This window comes from Neltuma alba, unplaced genomic scaffold (assembly GCF_004799145.2).
Source record: "Neltuma alba isolate B1F8T4 unplaced genomic scaffold, ASM479914v2 tig00011214_pilon, whole genome shotgun sequence".
Taxonomy (NCBI): Eukaryota; Viridiplantae; Streptophyta; class Magnoliopsida; order Fabales; family Fabaceae; genus Neltuma; species Neltuma alba.
This window is the reverse complement of record NW_021635938.1, coordinates 67135-87734: the sequence shown is the minus strand read 5'-3', so window position 1 is coordinate 87734 and position 20600 is coordinate 67135. Positions and strand designations below refer to the sequence as shown.

At 30.6% G+C, this 20600-nt stretch overlaps 2 protein-coding genes across 2 annotated transcripts; both read left to right on the top strand.

The window, feature by feature from the left end:
- Positions 1-4368: 4368 nt before the first annotated feature.
- On the top strand, positions 4369-8696 carry LOC114762432 (gibberellin 2-beta-dioxygenase 8-like). Its single transcript, XM_028951915.1, has 4 exons — positions 4369-4400; positions 5409-5899; positions 6796-7114; positions 8410-8696. Exons 2-4 carry the CDS (start codon positions 5454-5456, stop codon positions 8638-8640), a joined length of 996 nt encoding a protein of 331 aa, XP_028807748.1. The 5' UTR covers positions 4369-4400; positions 5409-5453; the 3' UTR covers positions 8641-8696.
- A 7153-nt stretch (positions 8697-15849) lies between these two features.
- On the top strand, positions 15850-19065 carry LOC114762387 (gibberellin 2-beta-dioxygenase 8-like). Its single transcript, XM_028951860.1, has 3 exons — positions 15850-16286; positions 17297-17618; positions 18835-19065. The coding sequence occupies exons 1-3, from the start codon at positions 15850-15852 to the stop codon at positions 19063-19065; spliced, it is 990 nt and encodes a 329-aa protein (XP_028807693.1).
- Positions 19066-20600: the final 1535 nt, after the last annotated feature.

Below are 20600 nucleotides of genomic sequence, written 5' to 3'. Positions count from 1 at the left end.
GAATGCTTTTGTCTGATTAGATATCCAGGTTTGGCCGACGTGCACTTAATTATATATATTTTTCCCTTAATAAAAAATTAATTAGAGACTCCTTTTCTGAGTCTAAACAATCAAATCACGCCAAGCCATGCTGCTTTCGTCACACCATACCTCCGAAGCATTGTGCAATTTCCCACTTTTGTCGCGTCCCCCAGTATAATTATGAATCGGAAAGATCTACTTTTAAGTAATATCCTAACCCTGCAATCTTTAATATAAAACTTAATTTTAGAATTGATTTTAGTTCTAAATATAAGATTTATTTTTTATATCTATTAATTTTCTCTAAATTACTTCTATAGATACTCTATCAACCATAATTAAATAGAAGAGGGAGAGAGGTATTAAGAAAGATGATTATGGTATTTTAAGAAAAATGTGTCACTTTTCTTATAATTAACTAACTTACCTAACTTTCTTAATCTAATCAATTAGTTAAATGTGTCTTATATTAAGGATATGAGAAGTACAATGATTATTATTGAATTTAAAACATTTGTTATTAGTATGAATTACTACCTCTGATTTTTAATATAAGGCCTTATTTGATTTTTATTTTGATCTTAAATATAAGATTTCAATCCATTTTGTTTATAATATTTATGTATTTTTTTTCAAGGTACTCCTTCTAATAATAATAATTTTAACTAACACATTTGATTAGTAAGGAGATTTTAGGAAACACAATATCTGTTTATTATAAATAAATAACTTAATCTATTTTCTTAATCTTCTCAAATTAGTCAACTAGCTCTTATAATTAGGATCAGAGGTAGTATACTTTTAATGTTTTAACTTTACACAAGATTTCATTTTGGTTTCTTAATTTTAAAAAGTAAATTTTTAATCATCTAAACATAAAACCAATAACAAAAAATGATTATACTGAGCTTTAAAATATTGATAAAACACTATTAAATACTAACATATTAAGTCTAATTTTTAAAATAACCATTATTGTTATAAAAAACCATCATTTAAGACTATTAATTTTAAGGTTAAATGACTAAATATTTACTTTTTAGAGTTAAGGTATCAAACTAAAACATTAAATAAAATTAAAGGACTAAATATATACTTTTAGTCTTGTTACTAATTTCACTACATTGGGTAATTACCAAAAAGAAAAAGAGCAAATCAATTTTATTTCCAACTCATTTTTAATTATGTCATTCTACTTCTATTATTAATTTCTCATAGTTTGCTCAGTTATATAGATTGACACATATACTCATAATTTATCAATTCGTAAGAGAACGATTAATTTTGACATATAAATCTAAATAAAATCAAAATCAATTATATCACAACTATGTGCGGACTGCGGATGCAGGGAGATAATTGTTAGTATAATAATTTTTATTTTATGTAATTTACGTGTCACTTAACCGTCCTAGTTAAAAGATTATGAGCATTGGCACTAGTAAATTGTAAGGATCTAATAAGAAAAGGAAAAATTACAAGGATCTGATTAAAAATCATATAAAAAGTGACTAATTAACTTTATCTTTCATTAATTATTAATTATTAGACTACTACAATTAATTATAAACTATTATTTTCTTATTTAATTGTTATAATTATATTATCACATTAATATATATATATATACATAATATGAACTCTAATTGATTGTAAAAATAATTTCAAGAACCTCTCCTCAATTCTTGTATATAACCTTAATTCGATGTTTGGTTCATTCACTATGGTGAAAAGTCATCAATGTCCAACCAATTAATTTGAATGATAAAAGCGATGAATTCTGCACCGTAGCACAATAATATGAGATCCACAATCAATTCACCATTCCCCAAAAATTTTAGTTGGACAAGACTTGCTACTTCAGCACCACTTATATTAAAAAGAAAAAAATTTAAAAAATTATCTTTTAAATTTTAAAATTCCAAATCAATAATTATATAAAAATGTGTTGTCATTTACTTTTTAAGGGCCTATTTGGGTAACATTCCAAATAATGGTTTGGGTAAAAAAGTTGCCAAACAGGAGGCAAAATTGACAAATCATAGTTTGAGGCCAAAACCATGATTTTGGATTCAAAATCATGATTTTAAAAAAAGTGAATCCATTCTGCTTCTTGTTCAAATTGAAGACTATGATTATACTTGTTAGAGTAGATCTCAATGATAATATGACTTTAATATCCTTCAATTATTTTTTTATAAACATATTTAATCTTATATTTTATAAATATATATACAAATATTAATTACTTATTAATTATATTATCTTATATGTCATTAATTATATTGGTAAAAAATATATTATTAACATTTGTATTCCTTCATTTAAAATATATTATAAAATTCATCTTTTATGTAATTATCCTATTAATTTATGCTTTTTTTAGTAATCAGCACATATAAAAAATGTTTCTGATAACAATTATCCAAATACTCTCATTTTATCAGAATCACTTGGTCACAAAATCTATTCTCTTAAGAATCTATTCTCCAGATACTATTCTCCAAACCATGGTTTCGTTTTATCCAAACACCTCCTAAATGGAGTAGTAAACAAAATTAATTTATAATTTTAAAATTTAAGAGTTTTTTTAATTTTTCTAGAGAGAACTCTTATATCTAAATATTTTTATTACCAATATATGAATTTATCGATTCCCACCGTAGAATATGTGAGGTAGTCGGGAATTTGATTCAACTGACATTGAAAGTATCTTTTTAAGTCTTATTAAAGCATGATAACTCGGTTAATTACCAAAAAAAAAATTCCTAGAGTCTTAAGTTACTTTTTTTTCGCCGGATTATATTAATGATATCATATCTGTGTAAACTCTTCTTTAATTTCGACTATGTTTAAAAAATTGACTTTATATGTGTGGGTGAAGATTAATCTAATGACTACAGGGATTCATATTCCATAACACCTATTATTATTGTAAAAATTTTACTAATGAGTAGTCTGTAAATATATTTATAAATGCTGTTAGAATTATGAGTCTGTCTTAGCATCAATGAGGTATTAAAATTCAACTTAAGACTTCCCCCCCCCCCAAAAACTTGAAGGGAAAAAAAGACAAAGAAGTGTGTGTGTGTGTGTGTGTGTGTGTGTGTGTGATGTTTTGTAGTGTAAACAATCATGCATCTGGTGAACAAATAAATACCACCTCCGGTTAAAAGAATAGTTTACATAGTTTTAAATATAAAACCAACACGTTAAAATGCTTTGGCAATTAGGCACTACCTTTTTTGGCCATTAATCTAGCCTCTGAATCAGGCAATTAGCCATCAACTTATAAAACCCCAAATCATTTATTAATCATTCGATCGACTCGTTCATTTGATCTCTCTCTCACATCCAGCCGGCCACACACGCAAACACAAATTAATTAGTCAATGGCTCCTTTCTCATCCTAGCTTTAGTAGTCTAAAATATGTGATTTTTAGTATTATGTCGAATCTCAAAAATATAATTTTTATACTAAGTGAAAAATTAAACAACGTATTCCATTGAGATGCTTATAGTTTCTTTCAGTTTTCAATTTGGTGCTTATTTTTTTCCTCTTAATTAAATCAATTAATTTTACTTTTTAGCAATATTAGTTCTTATAACTTTGTTCTATTAGTATTTTTAGTCTCTATGCAAGGGCTAACGATATTAATAGAGCAAAATTAAAGATTTAATTAAGAGAAAAACACATAGGTACCAAATTGAAAATTTATGGAGAAAAAAAGTATAGGTATCTTTAATATGGTTTTCCCCTGTATAAGTATTATTATTTCTTATATATTCTGAATATATATCTCGAAACCCTAGAAGATAACTCACAATTCTTCTGGAGATAATTATTAGTGGATGTGTATATAACTTAATTTGAGCGCCACCAAACGGAATTAAAGAGACTACTGTAACTAAAGTTTTGTGTGGAAGATATATAAAGAATAACTTAAATAATCTCCACATAAACTTCTGCATATAACACATATAGTGAACACTGACATGATTCTGCAAAATGCCTCTCTGGAATATGCTTTGGTGGACGCGTGTTCTATGATTTGGCCATAGACTTTCTATCACCAGCATTTCCCCACAATTATTGGTCTAAACCGCTTTTTAACTTGTATATAGAGAACCACAACGTTCTTTGTATAATGCAACCTAACTCTCATTCTTCTTCTCTGAGATATATCTTTGAACCAGCAGCAATAATTCTAACCCTTTTTCTAATTTCATGTGTTCTTTCTTCACAAAATAGGAAAGCACAAGTCCAAAACAAGTAGCTAGCCCTTTCTTTCCTTTTAAAGACGCAGAATTATTCGTCAAGTTTCTGCTTCTCTCAGTGAGAGGCTTTCGAAACACGCTTGAAACTCTCAAGCACACAGGTGAAAACTTGATCTCCACTGCATAATTTTACCTGTTATTCTCTCATATGTATGTACTGTGCAAGTGCGTCTATATGGCGTTTCTACATGTGTTGTATGGTTTCTCCTGCTTTGATCGCTTATACATGAAGAAACCTCATAGTTTTATGATTTGGAAGCCAGAAATTTTTAATCGGAGATGGAATTTTAGCCATTTATTATGACAATAATATATATGTGGAAGGCTTCCCTCAAAGTTCAGTACTTAAGTAGAACCGCATCACCCTTCAGGGTTGGCATAGAAATTAGGGCAAAAGTAATTAAGCAGCACCAATTAGCACTGAGAAAAATTTTCAGCAAGATTGCTTTAGTTCTTCAATTGCAAAATCTGAATATGAGATCATTTAATAAATATCTATTTAGTACATAGGTTATCTACTGATTAGCTTGTTCCATCTCCACCAGGTAAGAAAGTTCCTGCATTCAATTTTTTCCACTTCCTGCTGCTGATGAAATCTGCTAATAGCTAAATTGACATTATGTTGAAATCACTCACATAATGTACATTGGAAAGTAATTAACAATAATCACCTTAGTTAAAGGTACTCCAAAATTAGTTAGCATATAGCACCTTGCCGCTAACGGTAGGACTTTCTACATCAATTACTCTTTAACATCGATTTATAATGGGTGGAATGTAATGGTAGAATATCTTAAATTTATGTCGGCAAAACAACTGATGTAGATCATGTCTATGTCCGTTTTAACCATAACTGATGTGGAACATTTTAAAAAAAAAAAATACTAAGTTTCATTTTCTTACTTGAGACCATGTCTATCTGCTGTTCAAAACTAGAACTAGCAACAGCAAAATTGAACTAGTGTAGAACCAGAACCAGTTGCATTGTATACTATTCAAACTAACTAAGCTACTGAGGCTATTCAACTAATCATGATATACATACAAAATCTATCATCCAACCTACCTCAAGTTACAAGAAATTGATCAAACTCAATGATGAATGCCAGGGTTAAAAGGACAAATTATTGGAAGCATTTGAACTTTTCTGTATAATGGATCATGATCCTCCATTTCTTGAGACCTACAAGGCCTTTCTGAAAAATCCCCTCAGTGATGACACAGAAGATCATCATTATCATCATCATACTAGTCACTCCTCTCTGCTGGTGGACTCATGGGACCCTCCTGCAATCGATTTTGCGAGGCTACTTTTAGATGAAGACAGAGACGAGGAAATTGTGAAGAAAGAGATGATTGAAGCAGCCTCAAAATGGGGTTTGTTTCAGCTTGTTAATCATAAGATTTCACAAGAATTGCTCCAGAGCATGATGCTTGAGCAAATGAAACTCTTCCATCAACCTTTTATGAATAAGTCATTGCTCAGAAATTACAGGTGGGGGAACCCTTTTGCTACTAATCTGAGTCAACTTTCTTGGTCAGAAGCCTTTCAGATACGTCTTACAGACATATCCAGGATGGACGAGCAGAAAAATCTGAGGTAATTAGAGATTTTTGTGTATATTTTATGTGTTTTAAGTTAAATTCATAGGGTAATATAATCATCTTTATATATTCCTCAAACTGTCTACATGAGAATGAAGCGCGCATTGATATTATACATTACACACAAACTTTTTTTTTGTTTATATAACAAAAATTCTCAGCCAAACCAGCAAGACAAATATATATGATAATTAAGAGATGATTTACTTAGGGATTATGAAGAAGGGGTTATTAAGTCCAACTCAATGAATTGAACCTAGCTAGGCAGGCAGCATGAGGCTTGCTATAACTCTTACTTTTATGATAAATATTTAACAGTAGTTCTCTTGTAGCCTAGATAAGTATTTAAGAAAATTTTGCAGACTAAATATGACAGGAAGTATGTTATAAAATATTGAATTACCCTTTGAGAGAAAAAAGTTGTCATCAAATTTCAAGGGCTTGTAGTTTGATAGCCCTACTATCAGTAAAAAGGAGAAAATTTCGGTTTATATATAGCAAACTTTTCCAGCATGGACATAGCTGTCTCAATCCAATAAAAGCAACATGTGCTTTGTTTGAACAATATATTCATGGCTGTAAAAGTTTATTATATTCTCAGTCCTTTAAAGTATAGAGGCTAGATCTTGTACTTGAAGAGCCCTCTAGAGAGGGGTTTGCACTTTTTTGCTGCCACGGATAAGCCAATAAAAGATATAAAAGAAATTAAAAGACAAAAGGTTTTGCAGGACATCATAATATAACTTCGTCTTTTTTTGTCAAAAATTCTTGCCAGTGAAATTATTGAACTACTCTTCTCTCTTCTATTACGGTCTTTCTGGAGATCATATACTTTTTCTGACTTTGTTTTGTTATGCTTTTCTCAATTTTTTTTTTTTTTGAATTCATCAGGAGCGTTGAAACTTTTGCAACAAAAGTGACCGCCCTTGTGGAAAGCATAGTGGAAATTCTGGCCCACAGAGTGAATATAAAATCCACATATTTCCGCAAGAATTGCTTGCCAAACAGCTGTTTTCTTCGAATGAACAGATACCCCCAAAGCCCATTATCTTCAAAACTGTTTGGCTTAATGCCTCACAGTGATTCCAGTTTCCTCACTATTGTCTATCAACACAAAGTTGGAGGCTTGCAAGTGTTGAAAGATACGAAATGGGTCGCTGTCAACCCTATCCCAAATGCTCTAATTGTTATCATTGGTGATCTTTTCCAGGTAATATGATGTAATATAATTCTAGTCCCTTCTTCATCAGTACCATATATATATGGATATATTGCGCCTTGCTATAATTATACGCATATGTATGCTTTGAAAACTTCCTATTTTGGGGTGTGATATATTATGTGCGCGCGTTGTGTGCAAATGGTGGTCAATGTCTATTTTTCTGGATAAGGTGTTTTGTATCACTTTCAAAAAAAGAAGTAGATTACTTGTCCTATATTTGTAGTAGTTGCAAACATATATACATGCTTCCTTTTTCTATTAGCTAGCAGCAGTATCCATGGGGAAAATCGACAATGAAGAAATATATATCTATGTCACGATTAAGTCAAAGGGCCAAATATATGTGCATGTGGTGCATTCTGCAAAAGGCAAAATTTGAATATGGACAAAAATTGGTAAATACTACTCCGACATTTAACATAAGATCTTTTTTCAAGATAGTCTTTCTGATAATAGTAGTTGTAACAAATATATTTGATTAGCAAGGATATTTTAAGAAAGACAATACCTATTTATTACAAATAACTAACTCAACTTATTTCTTTAATCTATTCAAATTACTTAACTAACTCTTATATTTAGGATCGAACGTAGTATATTACTACAGTAGTGTAATGTGAGATTCTATATACACACACATGTATAGTCGGCGTCTTTTGTCTATATTATTAGCTAGAGCCTTCCAAGAATATCTATTGCCCGCAGAAATAGATAAGTGGCTGATACACACACACAATGGACAGAAGCATATATAGAACATCAATAGTTTCTATTACACTGTTTTTCTGCTTTCAAGTCATATGTTCAGCTATATACATATACATACGTAGTCGCTGGAGAAAAGATTTGAGAGGTTCTGTGGCTTATTTCATTTCTGTTTCCAGATGATACAGTGTACATGGTCAATGGTTTTTTTTCCCCCCCTCAGTATAGTATTTTGGATTTCATCCAAAAAAACTATGATTACTTTCAAGTCCTTTTAAGCCATGTCAGATTTAGTACAACCACAAATTTCATGCGCGCGCGCGCGCACGCACGCGCACACACGCTTCAATTTTCAAGCAGCACCATCTGGGAAGAGCCGACAATGAGAATACCGTTCTCATGATTACGTGAATAGGCCAAAGATGGTATATATACTGCTGTAATGGCAAGAGACGTGTAATGAGAAATTCCCATGTCTTTTATATATATTTGTCTGTCTTGGATGATATATACTAGAATGTGTGTGTGTGTGTGTGTGTAAAAGCTGATTTTGTAAATGAATTAATTAATTAATGCAGGCATTAAGTAATGGAGCATACAGAAGCATAACACACAGAGTAGTTGCAGCTGAAAAGATTGAGAGGTTTTCTGTGGCATATTTCTGTTGCCCTTCAGATGATACTGTGATACAGAGCTACAACGAGCCTGCGATTTACAGGAAGTTTACTTTCAGAGAGTATAGACACCAAATTGAGAAAGATGTCAAACAAATCGGTGATAAGGTGGGGCTCTCTAGGTTTCTTGCTTAAAAGATTAAGCAGATAGGACAAAGTTCTTAGTGTAATTAAGTTTAATTATAAATTAAACTTCTGTGGTTGTGGGGTGTATTTATGCAAAGTAAGTGAGAACAAATTTTTCAATCGTACCATAAACTTATTCCTCTATATTCTTCTGTTGGTATTTTCAATCCTATTTAGTTTGATTGGTGGTTGTGGATACAGTGTGTGTGTGTGTGTGTTTATGTTTATGTTATTTCATTTTGTAGAAAATCTGGATAAGCTTTTCAAATTGAGTATATATCTCACGCTAGATTTCGTGGGTATAGTCCTTAATCTTAATCTAAGAGAGCTATTTAATTAATTTGGTTATACTAAATTAATTGATTATGACGAATATGACCTAATCTCTCTCTAAAACATCCCTTTGTAATTATATAACCAAATTCAACCCCAGCTACTCCTTCGGATTCTAAATATAGGAGTTAATTGAGATATTTATTTTAATTCTAAATATAGGAACTTAATAATCCAGTCTACCAAATTTAGAATTTTTAAACTATTCCAGTTGATTACACACATTAAAAAAAGGATTTTCACACATGGATAGTTTCTATTGCAAATGATTGAGAGTATATTTAATTAAGAAATTAACATACATCTTTTACAAATAATTAACACAACTAATTTTTTAATTTTTATAAATTAACTGTTTAGCTCCTCTTTAGGATACGCACGGGAGAATGGTATATAAAGTAGCTACTGAAGTAAACTTTAAAACAAAACAATAATTTTATTCTTAAATTATGACGAGTAATTAAGTTCATTAATCGTTTTTTTATGGAACAGCTTCTTTTGCAAGGAAAAAAACTTTATAATGATTTATCCATATAATATAATACTATCCGGTCCGTAATATAATATTTCTTTTATTTTATTTTAGTCTAAATATAACACTCCAATTCACTTTGTTTCTCATATTTATGCATTTTTTTCAAGATAGTCCTTCTAATAATGGTAGTCCTAGCCAATATAGTTGATTAGTAAGGATATTTTAGAAAAAACACCTATTTATTACAAATAACTAACTTAACTTATTTCTTTAATCTCCTCAAATTGTAACTAGGTGTTATAATTAGGATTGGAGGTAGTATTATATTTCATTATATTGAAACGTGAGTGGAATAATAACTTATCGGTAAAAAATATTAAATTTACTCCTGTTTTAAATGAGAAATTTCTCTACGGACGGTGCATACTAACTTCATTGATATCCTCTTTTCAATATCGGGAAAAGAAGAAACAGGGAGAGCACTGTGGCTTCTATATAAATAATTAAGCTTTTTAATTGTTTTATTCCTCGAAAGATTTTTTTTAACCAAAGTTCCTCAATGATGTTGACCCATAATCATATTTTATGATGATTTTTAATACTAACACCATTTGATGATGATGATGATTAAGATAAACCGCAATAGCTACATGTAATTACTAAAGTAAGCACACTTTAAATTCTCACGAATCATTATTGCTTAACATTTTTTTTTAAAAAAGGGAGGGATTGTACTAGATATACTTCCTCCATCCCTTATTAAAAAAAAACAACTATCCAAATCACGTAATTTAAAATGTTAATTAAATTTAGTTAAAAGTGATAAATGCATAGACATATACATTTTTTTATCTATATTCTTATTTGTAAAGAAAATGTATGGAATATAATGAGCGACAATTTATTGTAAAGAGATAATGAGTAGCATATATTTAATACGAGTAAAATGAAAATTCTAATTTAAAATTTCAGACAAAAAATTTTTCTTTATATTTAAAGATAAAAGAGTTTTTTTTTTTATTAAAAAGCTTTTGAGGACCTTTCCGGTATATATAATTAAAGGATGGTTCTGACTTCTGACTTCTGACTTCTGATCCCATCGAATTCGAAAACGAGCTCCGAAGGCCGCCCATCAAAAATTAAATAATAGAACTTTAAATTGATAATTAATTGTGGCATGATCATCATAGTGGTATGTCTAGACCATTTAAAAGAGAGGTGGAGATAGAAGAAAATAGATCACCAGTACGAGAAAATAAAAAAAATTCAAGGGAAAGGCAAACTCAACAGTCAATTCAAACATAAAAAAGACGTAAAAATAAAGTTGTGTTAATGACTACTCCATCCAATTTATAATATTAGCCACTTTAACTAATTTACTGTTAGAATCAATAAATAGTAGCTAACTAATTAAATATGTCTCAAAATCAACTTTACCAGCATTAAATATGGTTTTGAAGAAGCAAGAAAAATACAAGAAATCACATTTAAACATTAATGAAAAGCAACATTAACAAAGAAGCATTAATTACTATCCAAATTGCTTATATTGTTGACCAAAAAATTCTTTCACAAGTCACTTACCTCGTGGATCAAAAGAAGTGCCGTTCATAATCCTTAAACTAATCCTAGAACTAAATGTAAAAATGCTCTAGTACTCTAATAATCAAATGCAAATTAATACTCTGAAAGATAACATTAATTGATAAAATCCTAAAAAAATAACAATAATATTATAATTATTAAAACTAAATATTCCTAAATTTTAAAGTTAATATTCACAAATGTTTTCTTTTCCCATTCATCACACACATATGCCTTGGTCTAATTGGGCGTGTGCGCATATGCCTAAACTTATTACACACACACACACACACACACACACACACTTTATGTTTCACAGCCAATATATTAACTTATTTGTGGGATCCTCCAAATTTTCTGTTAGATTCCAATTAACTTCTACTCAAAATGATCGCACAAGGAGAGCGATTGGAGCCTTATTTGGTGATGTCTTGTTACTAGTCAATTTAACATCTATTCAACTTCACTTTTATTGGTTTTCCATATCTCTTGGGTTGAATTATTATATTTACTGTTTTTATTATTTGATTTATGTCCATTCATTTTTTTTCTTCAGATCATCACGTCAATTCCATTATTATCTATGGTTCATCACATAATAATTTTTGCTCATTTTATTTGTAATATTTCCTCCAAATCCAAAATGCTTAGAATTTGAGGTGAAGGTTATTAAGATGAATCATTATATATAATTTTAACATCCACACGACAATTTATTCACGTGCCTCACCCTATTAAAACCTGACATGTGTCCTCATTGTCTAAATTCTGATTCTTTTGACTCCGTGAACATTAATTTGGTTGGATCTGTGTGTCCTTTAATATGATAATGTATGGTGTTAGGAATTTAATCTAGTTCGTCTTTTTCCTAATTTTTTTTCCAAAGTTTTACCTTCTTAATGGATATATATATATATATATATATGGTATCCAAGGGTGTTTGATATATATATATATATATATATGGTATCCAAGGGTGTTTGATATATATATATATAAATAATTCTCTAAATTTAGTTCTCTCCAGCAAAATAATTTATATTGGTATAAAAAAAAAACTTAACAGCTTCAAATTCTTAAGTTAAATTGCAAAAAAATATAAAATGCCTTTGATTACAGCAGCTAATTAATGCACGCTTTAAGGTACTTAAAGTTTTTTTACCAAATTAGGCAGGTGTTTCGTAAATTATATAAGGCCCATGTGGTGTGTGGAGATTCCAATAATTTTTGTGTGCCTTTGTTTCGATTGACATTTAGTTTAATGTAAAAAGCACAGTGTGATCATTCACTGTTAGTACTTGATTTCTCTTATTATGGATGCATGGACATTAATTTCTTTCTTTGGATTTGAAATTAAAATGAAGTTATGATATTTGTTGTTAATTTTTTTCATATATTTAAAACTTTAAATAATTTATTATATTACGACCTACTCAGGCACAATTCAACGTTAAGCCATACTGAGTATATATCTACATCACTTGAATAATCAATTCGAACCTTTTTTTTCAAAATATATATATTAAATTTTTGCTAGAATAATTAATGAGCAGTTATTCTTATATACATAATGAGTGATCTTTAAATTAAAAGGGGTGATTAAATAATAATCAAAGTTACTCTTATATACATAATGAGTGATCTTTAAATTAAAAGGGGTGATTAAATAATAATCAAATTTACGATAGAATGTAAGATGCATAGCAATTTACTTCCCTCTGCTCCTTTATACATCACAATTTTTGGAATAGGACCGGCCCTTTTCATAAATAACATTTCGTGCACGTGAAATTTTAATTCACTTTTTTCTCCTCATTTTTGTCCCGATGATAATTGATTACATGTTTATTGTCTTTAGTCAATTTTAATCAACTTTTTAATTCATGTAATTCAGTCTGTATCTTATAGAGTATATAAAACCGAGAGAGAATATTATTCTTTTTGTATTAACTAAAAATGAAATGATTATTAATTAGCTAATTAACGAATTGAGAGCTTCATTTGCAATCACAGTGTGTATATGTATGTGCTATTGGGTCTGAACGCGTGTTCTTCAATTTAGCCATAGACTTATAATCAGCATATAGTGGGACTCCACATGATGAACTGTTTGATGATTCGTTAGGAACAAACTATAATTATATGAATCACATTCTTCTCTTCCTTTTTTATATTTATATATATGTGCTTGTTCCTTATAAACACTTGGAAGAAATTACAGGCATTATTCCAAGGTCTATCTTTTAGCTACGTTTCTTTAAGGTCCTGTTTGGTAGGAAGCATTGAAAATAAGGAATAGGGATTGAGATTGCAATTGAAAAAAATCATTCAAGTAGTATTTAGTATGAGTAATTACTTATTATATGGGATTAGACAAACCCACAGAGGTGGGATTGGGGAATACCACTTCTCCCTATAGTATTCTCCAATCTCACATACATGGATTTGGCTAATCCCATATTACATACAATCTCTTATACTAAACACTCTTTTAATAGATTTTCTCAATTGCAATCATAACCCCAATCTCTTATTTTTAATGCTTCCTACCAAACGCAACTTAAGTGTTCGATGGATCAAGTAATTAATTACCTCTGAGATTTGAGTTAATTAGGATCTCTACGTATAATATCAAACTCAATTTGTTTTATATATATATATATATATATATTTGGTGAGTAACAGATTTTTTGTACAGCTTCAGGGCTTTTGTGATCTCGCTGTTGTGATCTCTCTTTAATTTTTAGATATTACTGAGTTATTTATTCTGTTACGCAGGTCAGTCACACGCGCGCACACAATGCTGCCCTCTTCGTACAGCAAAATTTTGTTTTAATTTGGTTTATTGTCAATTAATTAACACAACGTATTAATATTATATACTACCTTCGGTTCTAATTATAAGACTTTATTTGTGAACTACAAACCAGGTCTTATAATTAGGACCGGAGGTAGTAAGATTGAAGCACATATTTATCATCAATTAGTTGTGTCAACTTGAGTTTTGTGAAGTTCAAACTCTCGAGTCTTTAATCAGTTTGAACCTCTCTCTCTCTCTCTCTCTCTATATATATATATATATATATATTTGTGTGTGTGTTGCTTGTGCGTTTCATCGCCATTTACAGATATTAAGTACTATAACTAGAAGCTTGTTTTGTTTTTTTTTTTTTTCCGCCAATCATAACTAGGAGCTTGTTGAGATATATAATCATGTAATTACATATAGAAGCTTGATTGTTGAGTTATATATCATCAATTAAACTGGACTAAATTAAATATAGTGTTTAATGTAAACTAGGACAGTCATTCTACCGTCATGATTTTTTTATCCACATTATACTAGGTAACTTATTTAAAAGATACATATATTTTTCACTCAACCTAATTAATTAACTATATTATTTATTTAAATATGTGAAATTTGGAAAAAAAACTTGTTTTATTCCATATTTAAAATTTAGGGAATTGTTCACCAGATATTCCAAATTATGTCCTCTACTAGTACTCTATATATAGAAGTGGACGGGCATTATATACTCACAGTGTAAGTTTGGCTTCTTTATTTATTTATTATTATTATTATTTTGAGATGCAAGGGAGTGGGTTCGAACCCGCACGCACACACCCAACACACACACCATACCACTCGGCCAAGAGGCCAGTGGTTTTATTTTTTAGGGAAAATTAATTTCCCAGTCCTTATAGTTTGTATGAGTTTTGAATCAGGTCCTTGAATTTTTGTTTCTTTTTATGGGGTCCTTTAATTTTACTCTGTTAGTTTCGTTAGTCCCTCATCTTTAAAACTGTTAAATAGGCAATAATAGTGTTACATATTCCGTTAAATCGATTTGAGATGGCATCTAGTCGGAAAATTTTAACACAGTGGAATCTGACAAAAATCTAGGTGGAAAAATTTAGCCACGTCTAAAAAGGAAACTGATAGCATTAGTCATATAAATCCTAAACAGAATCCATAATTTTTTATCCGGGTTCATGATTTTGGGAATGAAAATCCTGGTGAATATGGCTTTGTCTTCAAACATCTTTGAATTCGAAGCTGGTTACGGAGTCGATGCCAGGAGGAACAGTTTCTAGGTCGGCATGTCTCTCTACACGACGTCGACACTTGCGTCCTCTCACTGCTCTTTGTTTTGTCGTTCTTTCTCCGTGCCTTGAGTCTTCACCTTCTCCTTTGTAGTTTTGGTGCTACGTTTGCTCGCCCCATATTATTCAACCTTGTCTCTCTCATTCGTGCATTAGCTTCTTCTTCTTCTACCTGATAGTTTCTTTGCTTGCTCTTTGGATCGTTCAAGTTCTTACTTTGTTTCCTTTTGTTTTTTGTTTTTGTTATTTCTTTAATAATTGTTATCTTTTTTTAATTCCAATTGCAAATGTGTCATTTTTTTAAAAACATAAACATATTTGTTTTCCATATCAGCCTTAAAAGATGCCACCTCAGATCAATTTAATGGAATATTTCACACTGTTATTGCCTATTTAACGATTTTGAAGATGAGGGACTAACGGAACTAACAGAGTAAAGTTAAAGGATCTCATAAAAAGGAAAAAAAATTCAAGGACCTGATTCAAAACTCATACAAACTCTAAGGACTGGGAAAGTAATTTTCCCTATTTTTTATGTACAATAGTTGCATACATGTATTCTCCTGCATGAATGAAAAAAACCCTAGCTATATATTTCTTGTTGGTCTTCTGATTGCTTTAGTGTTTACTTCTGATTTCTCGTACATAGGTGCGTCTCTACGTATATATATAGTGTTTTTCTTCAAAGAATACAATTTTTCAGGAGAAATATTAATATAATGGATTACGAACCTCCATTCTTAGAGGCCTGCAGGAAGCTTCTTGAAAGCTCCTTGTCGTTAGACACAAGAGCGGCGGCGGCGGCGGCGGCGGATTGTGAGCTGCCTGTGATTGATCTGGACAGTCTAAACAGTACAAAACATGCCGAGAGAGAAGAGTGCATGAAGGAGATCATCGAAGCTGCTAAACAATGGGTTTTTTTCCAAGTTGTGAATCATGGGATTTCACAACAACTCTTACAGAGGTTGTTGTTGGAACAGATGAAAATGTTTCACAGGCCTTTTGTACAGAAATCCCGGGAAACTTCCAGAGCTTTCTCCTACAAGTGGGGCAACCCTTTTGCTACTAATCTCCGGCATCTCTCATGGTCTGAAGCCTTCCATATTCTTCCACATGAACCACCAAGTACGGCGGACGACCACCACAAATGTCTGAGGTATAAATTAAAGTTACACACACACAGAAATCGGGTTTAATTAATTTCATGAGACCTTAATCATGCTTATCTCTTATTAATGGTCCGACCTAACAAAGATTTGAGTAAAAGTATATATATCCGCATCAGATTTAGCATTATTATATTCATGCACCACTGTAGACCAACATGTGCGCGCATGCTAATATATAATTAATTATATGCTAACTCATCTTGGCAAATATTACTTTCGGTCCTAATTATAAGACCTCATTTATAGACTACAAATGAGGTCTTATTATAAATAGGACCAGAGTAGTATATATATTATTAGTTGATTAATAAGTTAAAGGGGAATTTCATAATAAAATATACTCTATTCTCACAATTTTACTTACGATTCTGTCCTTTTAGTGGAACGGGATTTTATTTTTGTTATGGATATAGCTAGATACCTTTTCTCTGTACATATTCACAACCTCTTCAAATAGCATAACTTTTTTTAGATTTTTTAATTTTATATTACTATTAATAAAATTATGGTATTTATTATGTTTTTGTTATCATTATTCATCTCATTTTATTATTTTTTCGTTGAGCATACAAGATTTTTTTCAACTCACAAATTATTATCTCTTTTCATTTTATTTTTAATTTATCTTTTCACTTGCAATTCAACGAAATCTTAATTATATACTACCTTTAGTCCTAATTATAAAAGTTAGTTGACTAATTTGAGGAGATTAAGAAAACAAGTTAAGTTAGTTATTTGTAATGAATATGTATTGTCTTTCCTAAAATATTTTTGCTAATCAAGTGTATTGACTAAACTATCATTATTAGAAGGACTTCTTTAGAGAGAAAAAAATATAAATATGAGAGACAAAGTAGATTGAATTTTTATATTTAAGACCAAAATAAAAAAAAAAGATTTTACATTAAAAACTGGAGGTAGTATCATTTAACTAGGTGCCTTTAGTTAGTTACTTTTTTCACCCTTTATAAGATTGGTCGTCTATTTCTATTTTCAGATCAACCACTGAAGCTTATGCCAGAAAGGGTGGGGCCCTGGCAGAAAAGTTGGCGGAAATTCTAGGTCAGGAAATGAACATGAAATCCAGATATTTCCGAGAAAAGTGCTTGCCAAACACAAGTTTTCTTCGGCTGAATAGATATCCACCATGCCCAATTCCCAAACACGTGTTTGGTTTCATGCCTCACAGTGACTCCACTTTCCTCACCATTGTATTTGAAGACCAGGTTGGGGGATTGCAATTACTCAGAGATGGAAATTGGGTTTCAGTCAAGCCTAATCCACATGCTCTCTTGATTAATATCGGTGATTTATTTCAGGTATGTATATGCCTTCCAAGCCATCCCTTACCTCTGGCTTATACCCAAAGGGGGGGGGGTTAGAGAGAAACACACAACACAACATAAAACTACCCAGAGGTGTGTTTGGGAGCTGAGGGAGGGAAGGAAATTGAAGGAACTTCAAGAATATGATTAAATCATGATTTTCCTTCTTCTCTTGTTTGGGAAAAGTTGTTCCTTTAAATTCGGGAGACTTTAATATAAAGGAGGAAGGACTTTAGAAACGTTGGGAGGATCATCAATTAATTGAAACTCCTATATAAATAAATGAGATTTTCTTTAATGAAAAATTTTATTCGTTGGGGTCATACTATCTCCAGTCCTAATTATAAGACCTCGTTTGTAGACTACAAACGAGGTCTTACTATTAAAACAGGAGGTAGTAATACTATCCAAACACACAGACGTTAATTTTATTCTATATGATTATTATTGATGGAGGGAGAAATTTGAGAGGAACACACACTAGATATACTGAAGAAGAATTTCTTTTAACAATGAAATTGTTATTTTCCATATTAGTGAGTGAGTTGCTTGACTTAATTAGTATAGTCCAGTGTATAATGAGTAGATACATGGTAAGGGGACATATTAATTTTAACACCTAATTGCACTAATTATTGTTACTTAATACATCATATGCTACCTGAAAAAAATGCTCTTTAGTGATGGACTTGTTCCATCACTGATCATTTTTAGTGCCGATCGAATCATGAATCATCATGATATGCATGAACTTAGAACAAATATATCGCATATACAAACATGTGTTGTACTGGTATGTATGAGTATTTTTCAAAAGGGGCTATAATTACCCAGAAATTGATCATAATGACCAAACCAACTTACAGAACTTTCAATAATTTTCAAACACCATATATAAACATCTTCCACTCATTTTCAATCACCCGCCATATAATTAACCAAGCTATGCCTGAAAATGACAGTGATGATGATGATAGTGATGATGATGATAATGATGATGATGCGCCCAGAAATGTACAGTGAAAAGAATCAGAATCAGAATAATTAAAGAAGAAAAACGAGATTTCTGCATGATATGACGCCACAAGAGAGAGCTTTCTTAGTTATTAGTCAATTAGGGTTTCTCTCTCTCTCTCTCTCTCTCTCACACACACACACAGAGAAAACATACCTTGGAAACTTGAAAACATACATATGCTTGTAGATGCAGGCACTGAGCAATGGAGTTTATAAAAGCATAAAGCACAGAGTTGTGGCTGCACAGAAGGTAGAGAGGTTCTCTGTGGCATATTTCTATAATCCTTCGTATGATGCAGTGATAGAGAGCCATGGCACCCCCAAGATTTACAGAAGCTTCACTTTCAGAGAGTACAAACAGCAGATTGAGAAAGATGTGAAGGAAACTGGTGATAAAGTGGGGCTCTTTAGGTTTCTTTTGTAGAGAAGAAATTAAAGTTGATTTGGTTATATTAAAGGAACAAGGTTTAGAGACTAAGTTTAATCAGATTATTGATGTATTGCTGTTTAATCAAAATAATGTAAGATTAATCATCATTACACTTTGAGTTAGTGGTGGTAGAGTCATCTTAAAATGTCATGAATTATTATTCCAATTTAAATCTCAATATTGGAGCAACAAAACGTTCGCCCTAAAATTATTAAGATCTCTAAATTAATGACAAATGAATACCAAACAGAAATTTAGTGGATACTTAATTAACTTGTTGTTCATTAAGTTTTAGTCCAAGATAACAAATTATTATATAATTCTATTTCTATATTGTTTGCACGTTTTTATTTTAAAAATCCATCTAATAACAAAAATTTTAAGACCTTGTAAATTATAGGAAAAAGTGAGCAAACTGAATAGTGAATAATGCTATATGAGGAAGAGAGTAATTAGTCATCATGATTAGATACATGGTAGCAAGGTTATCGAACTCACAAGTTTAAACAAACTCGTGATAATGATGTAAATTTGAATCGTAAACTCGTAAGAGTTTATTTTTATTAATAAAATGATATTAAAAATATATAATCAAATAATTAATATATAAAAAATAAGAACAATTTCATTTAAATATATTTTAAATTTAAATAATTAAAATTATATCTATCAATGTTCATAATTTATCATATTCAACAAAGAAATTTCTATAAAAATCATATATAAAGTCACTAAACATAATCAAATTAAAAAATTTAACATGAGTTTAAGAGTGAGTTGACACGATTTTGTAAGTTAAAAATATAAAAACGGTAAACTCGGTAAATGAATTCGTAAGTTTAATCGAGTTTATAGTTATCACGAGTTTAAGAACGAGCCGATAAGATTTTGTTAACTGAAAACGTAAAAATGTTAAACTCGGAGAGTCAACTCGTGAGTTTGACAATAGTGCATGGTAGGAACATAGAGCATGCCAAAGAGGTTCCATCGGCCAAAGTGCAAATTGACATATCTTTTCTTATATTTCTTTTATGCAGACAATGATGAGACTTTAAGACTAATAATTAATTTTAAAGTGCATTTAGAGCATGTGGTTGTTTTTGGGTGATCTTAACGTTGCCGACTAAGAGTTGCGTGTCTTTTATTAAAATTCACTAACACCGTCTTAATTACGGTTAATATCCGTTTTTAAAAGTTTATGTGTGGAATGCTACTTAAATATATGCATATGTCTATTCAGTAATGATATTTCTCAACATTGCATTTCATAAAATTTTAATTACTTGGCTTAGCTTAATTAACATTTCGTTCAAAGACAAATTAATCAAACAAAAATCATGCGCGTGTTCAGAAAACAGAAGACAAGATCGATGAGAGAGATCAAATGAGAGGTGAAGATGAAATTATGATACCATGATATAGTGTTAATCAATATTTCTTACGACGACGTGTAAAACAAATATTTCACATCAAGCAAAAAATACTGGTTCTATTAATTCTATTTTGTTCTTTGATAAATTAAAACAGCT

Bases quoted from the DNA above. Each gene is read 5' to 3' on its own strand.
- LOC114762387 (XM_028951860.1), top strand. From the start codon at position 15,850: ATGGATTACGAACCTCCATTCTTAGAGGCCTGCAGGAAGCTTCTTGAA. The intron at 16,287-17,296 runs GTATAAATTAAA...TTCTATTTTCAG, and splicing joins GACCACCACAAATGTCTGAG to ATCAACCACTGAAGCTTATG. The intron at 17,619-18,834 runs GTATGTATATGC...TTGTAGATGCAG, and splicing joins ATATCGGTGATTTATTTCAG to GCACTGAGCAATGGAGTTTA.
- LOC114762432 (XM_028951915.1), top strand. From the start codon at position 5,454: ATGGATCATGATCCTCCATTTCTTGAGACCTACAAGGCCTTTCTGAAA. The intron at 5,900-6,795 runs GTAATTAGAGAT...TGAATTCATCAG, and splicing joins GACGAGCAGAAAAATCTGAG to GAGCGTTGAAACTTTTGCAA. The intron at 7,115-8,409 runs GTAATATGATGT...TAATTAATGCAG, and splicing joins TCATTGGTGATCTTTTCCAG to GCATTAAGTAATGGAGCATA.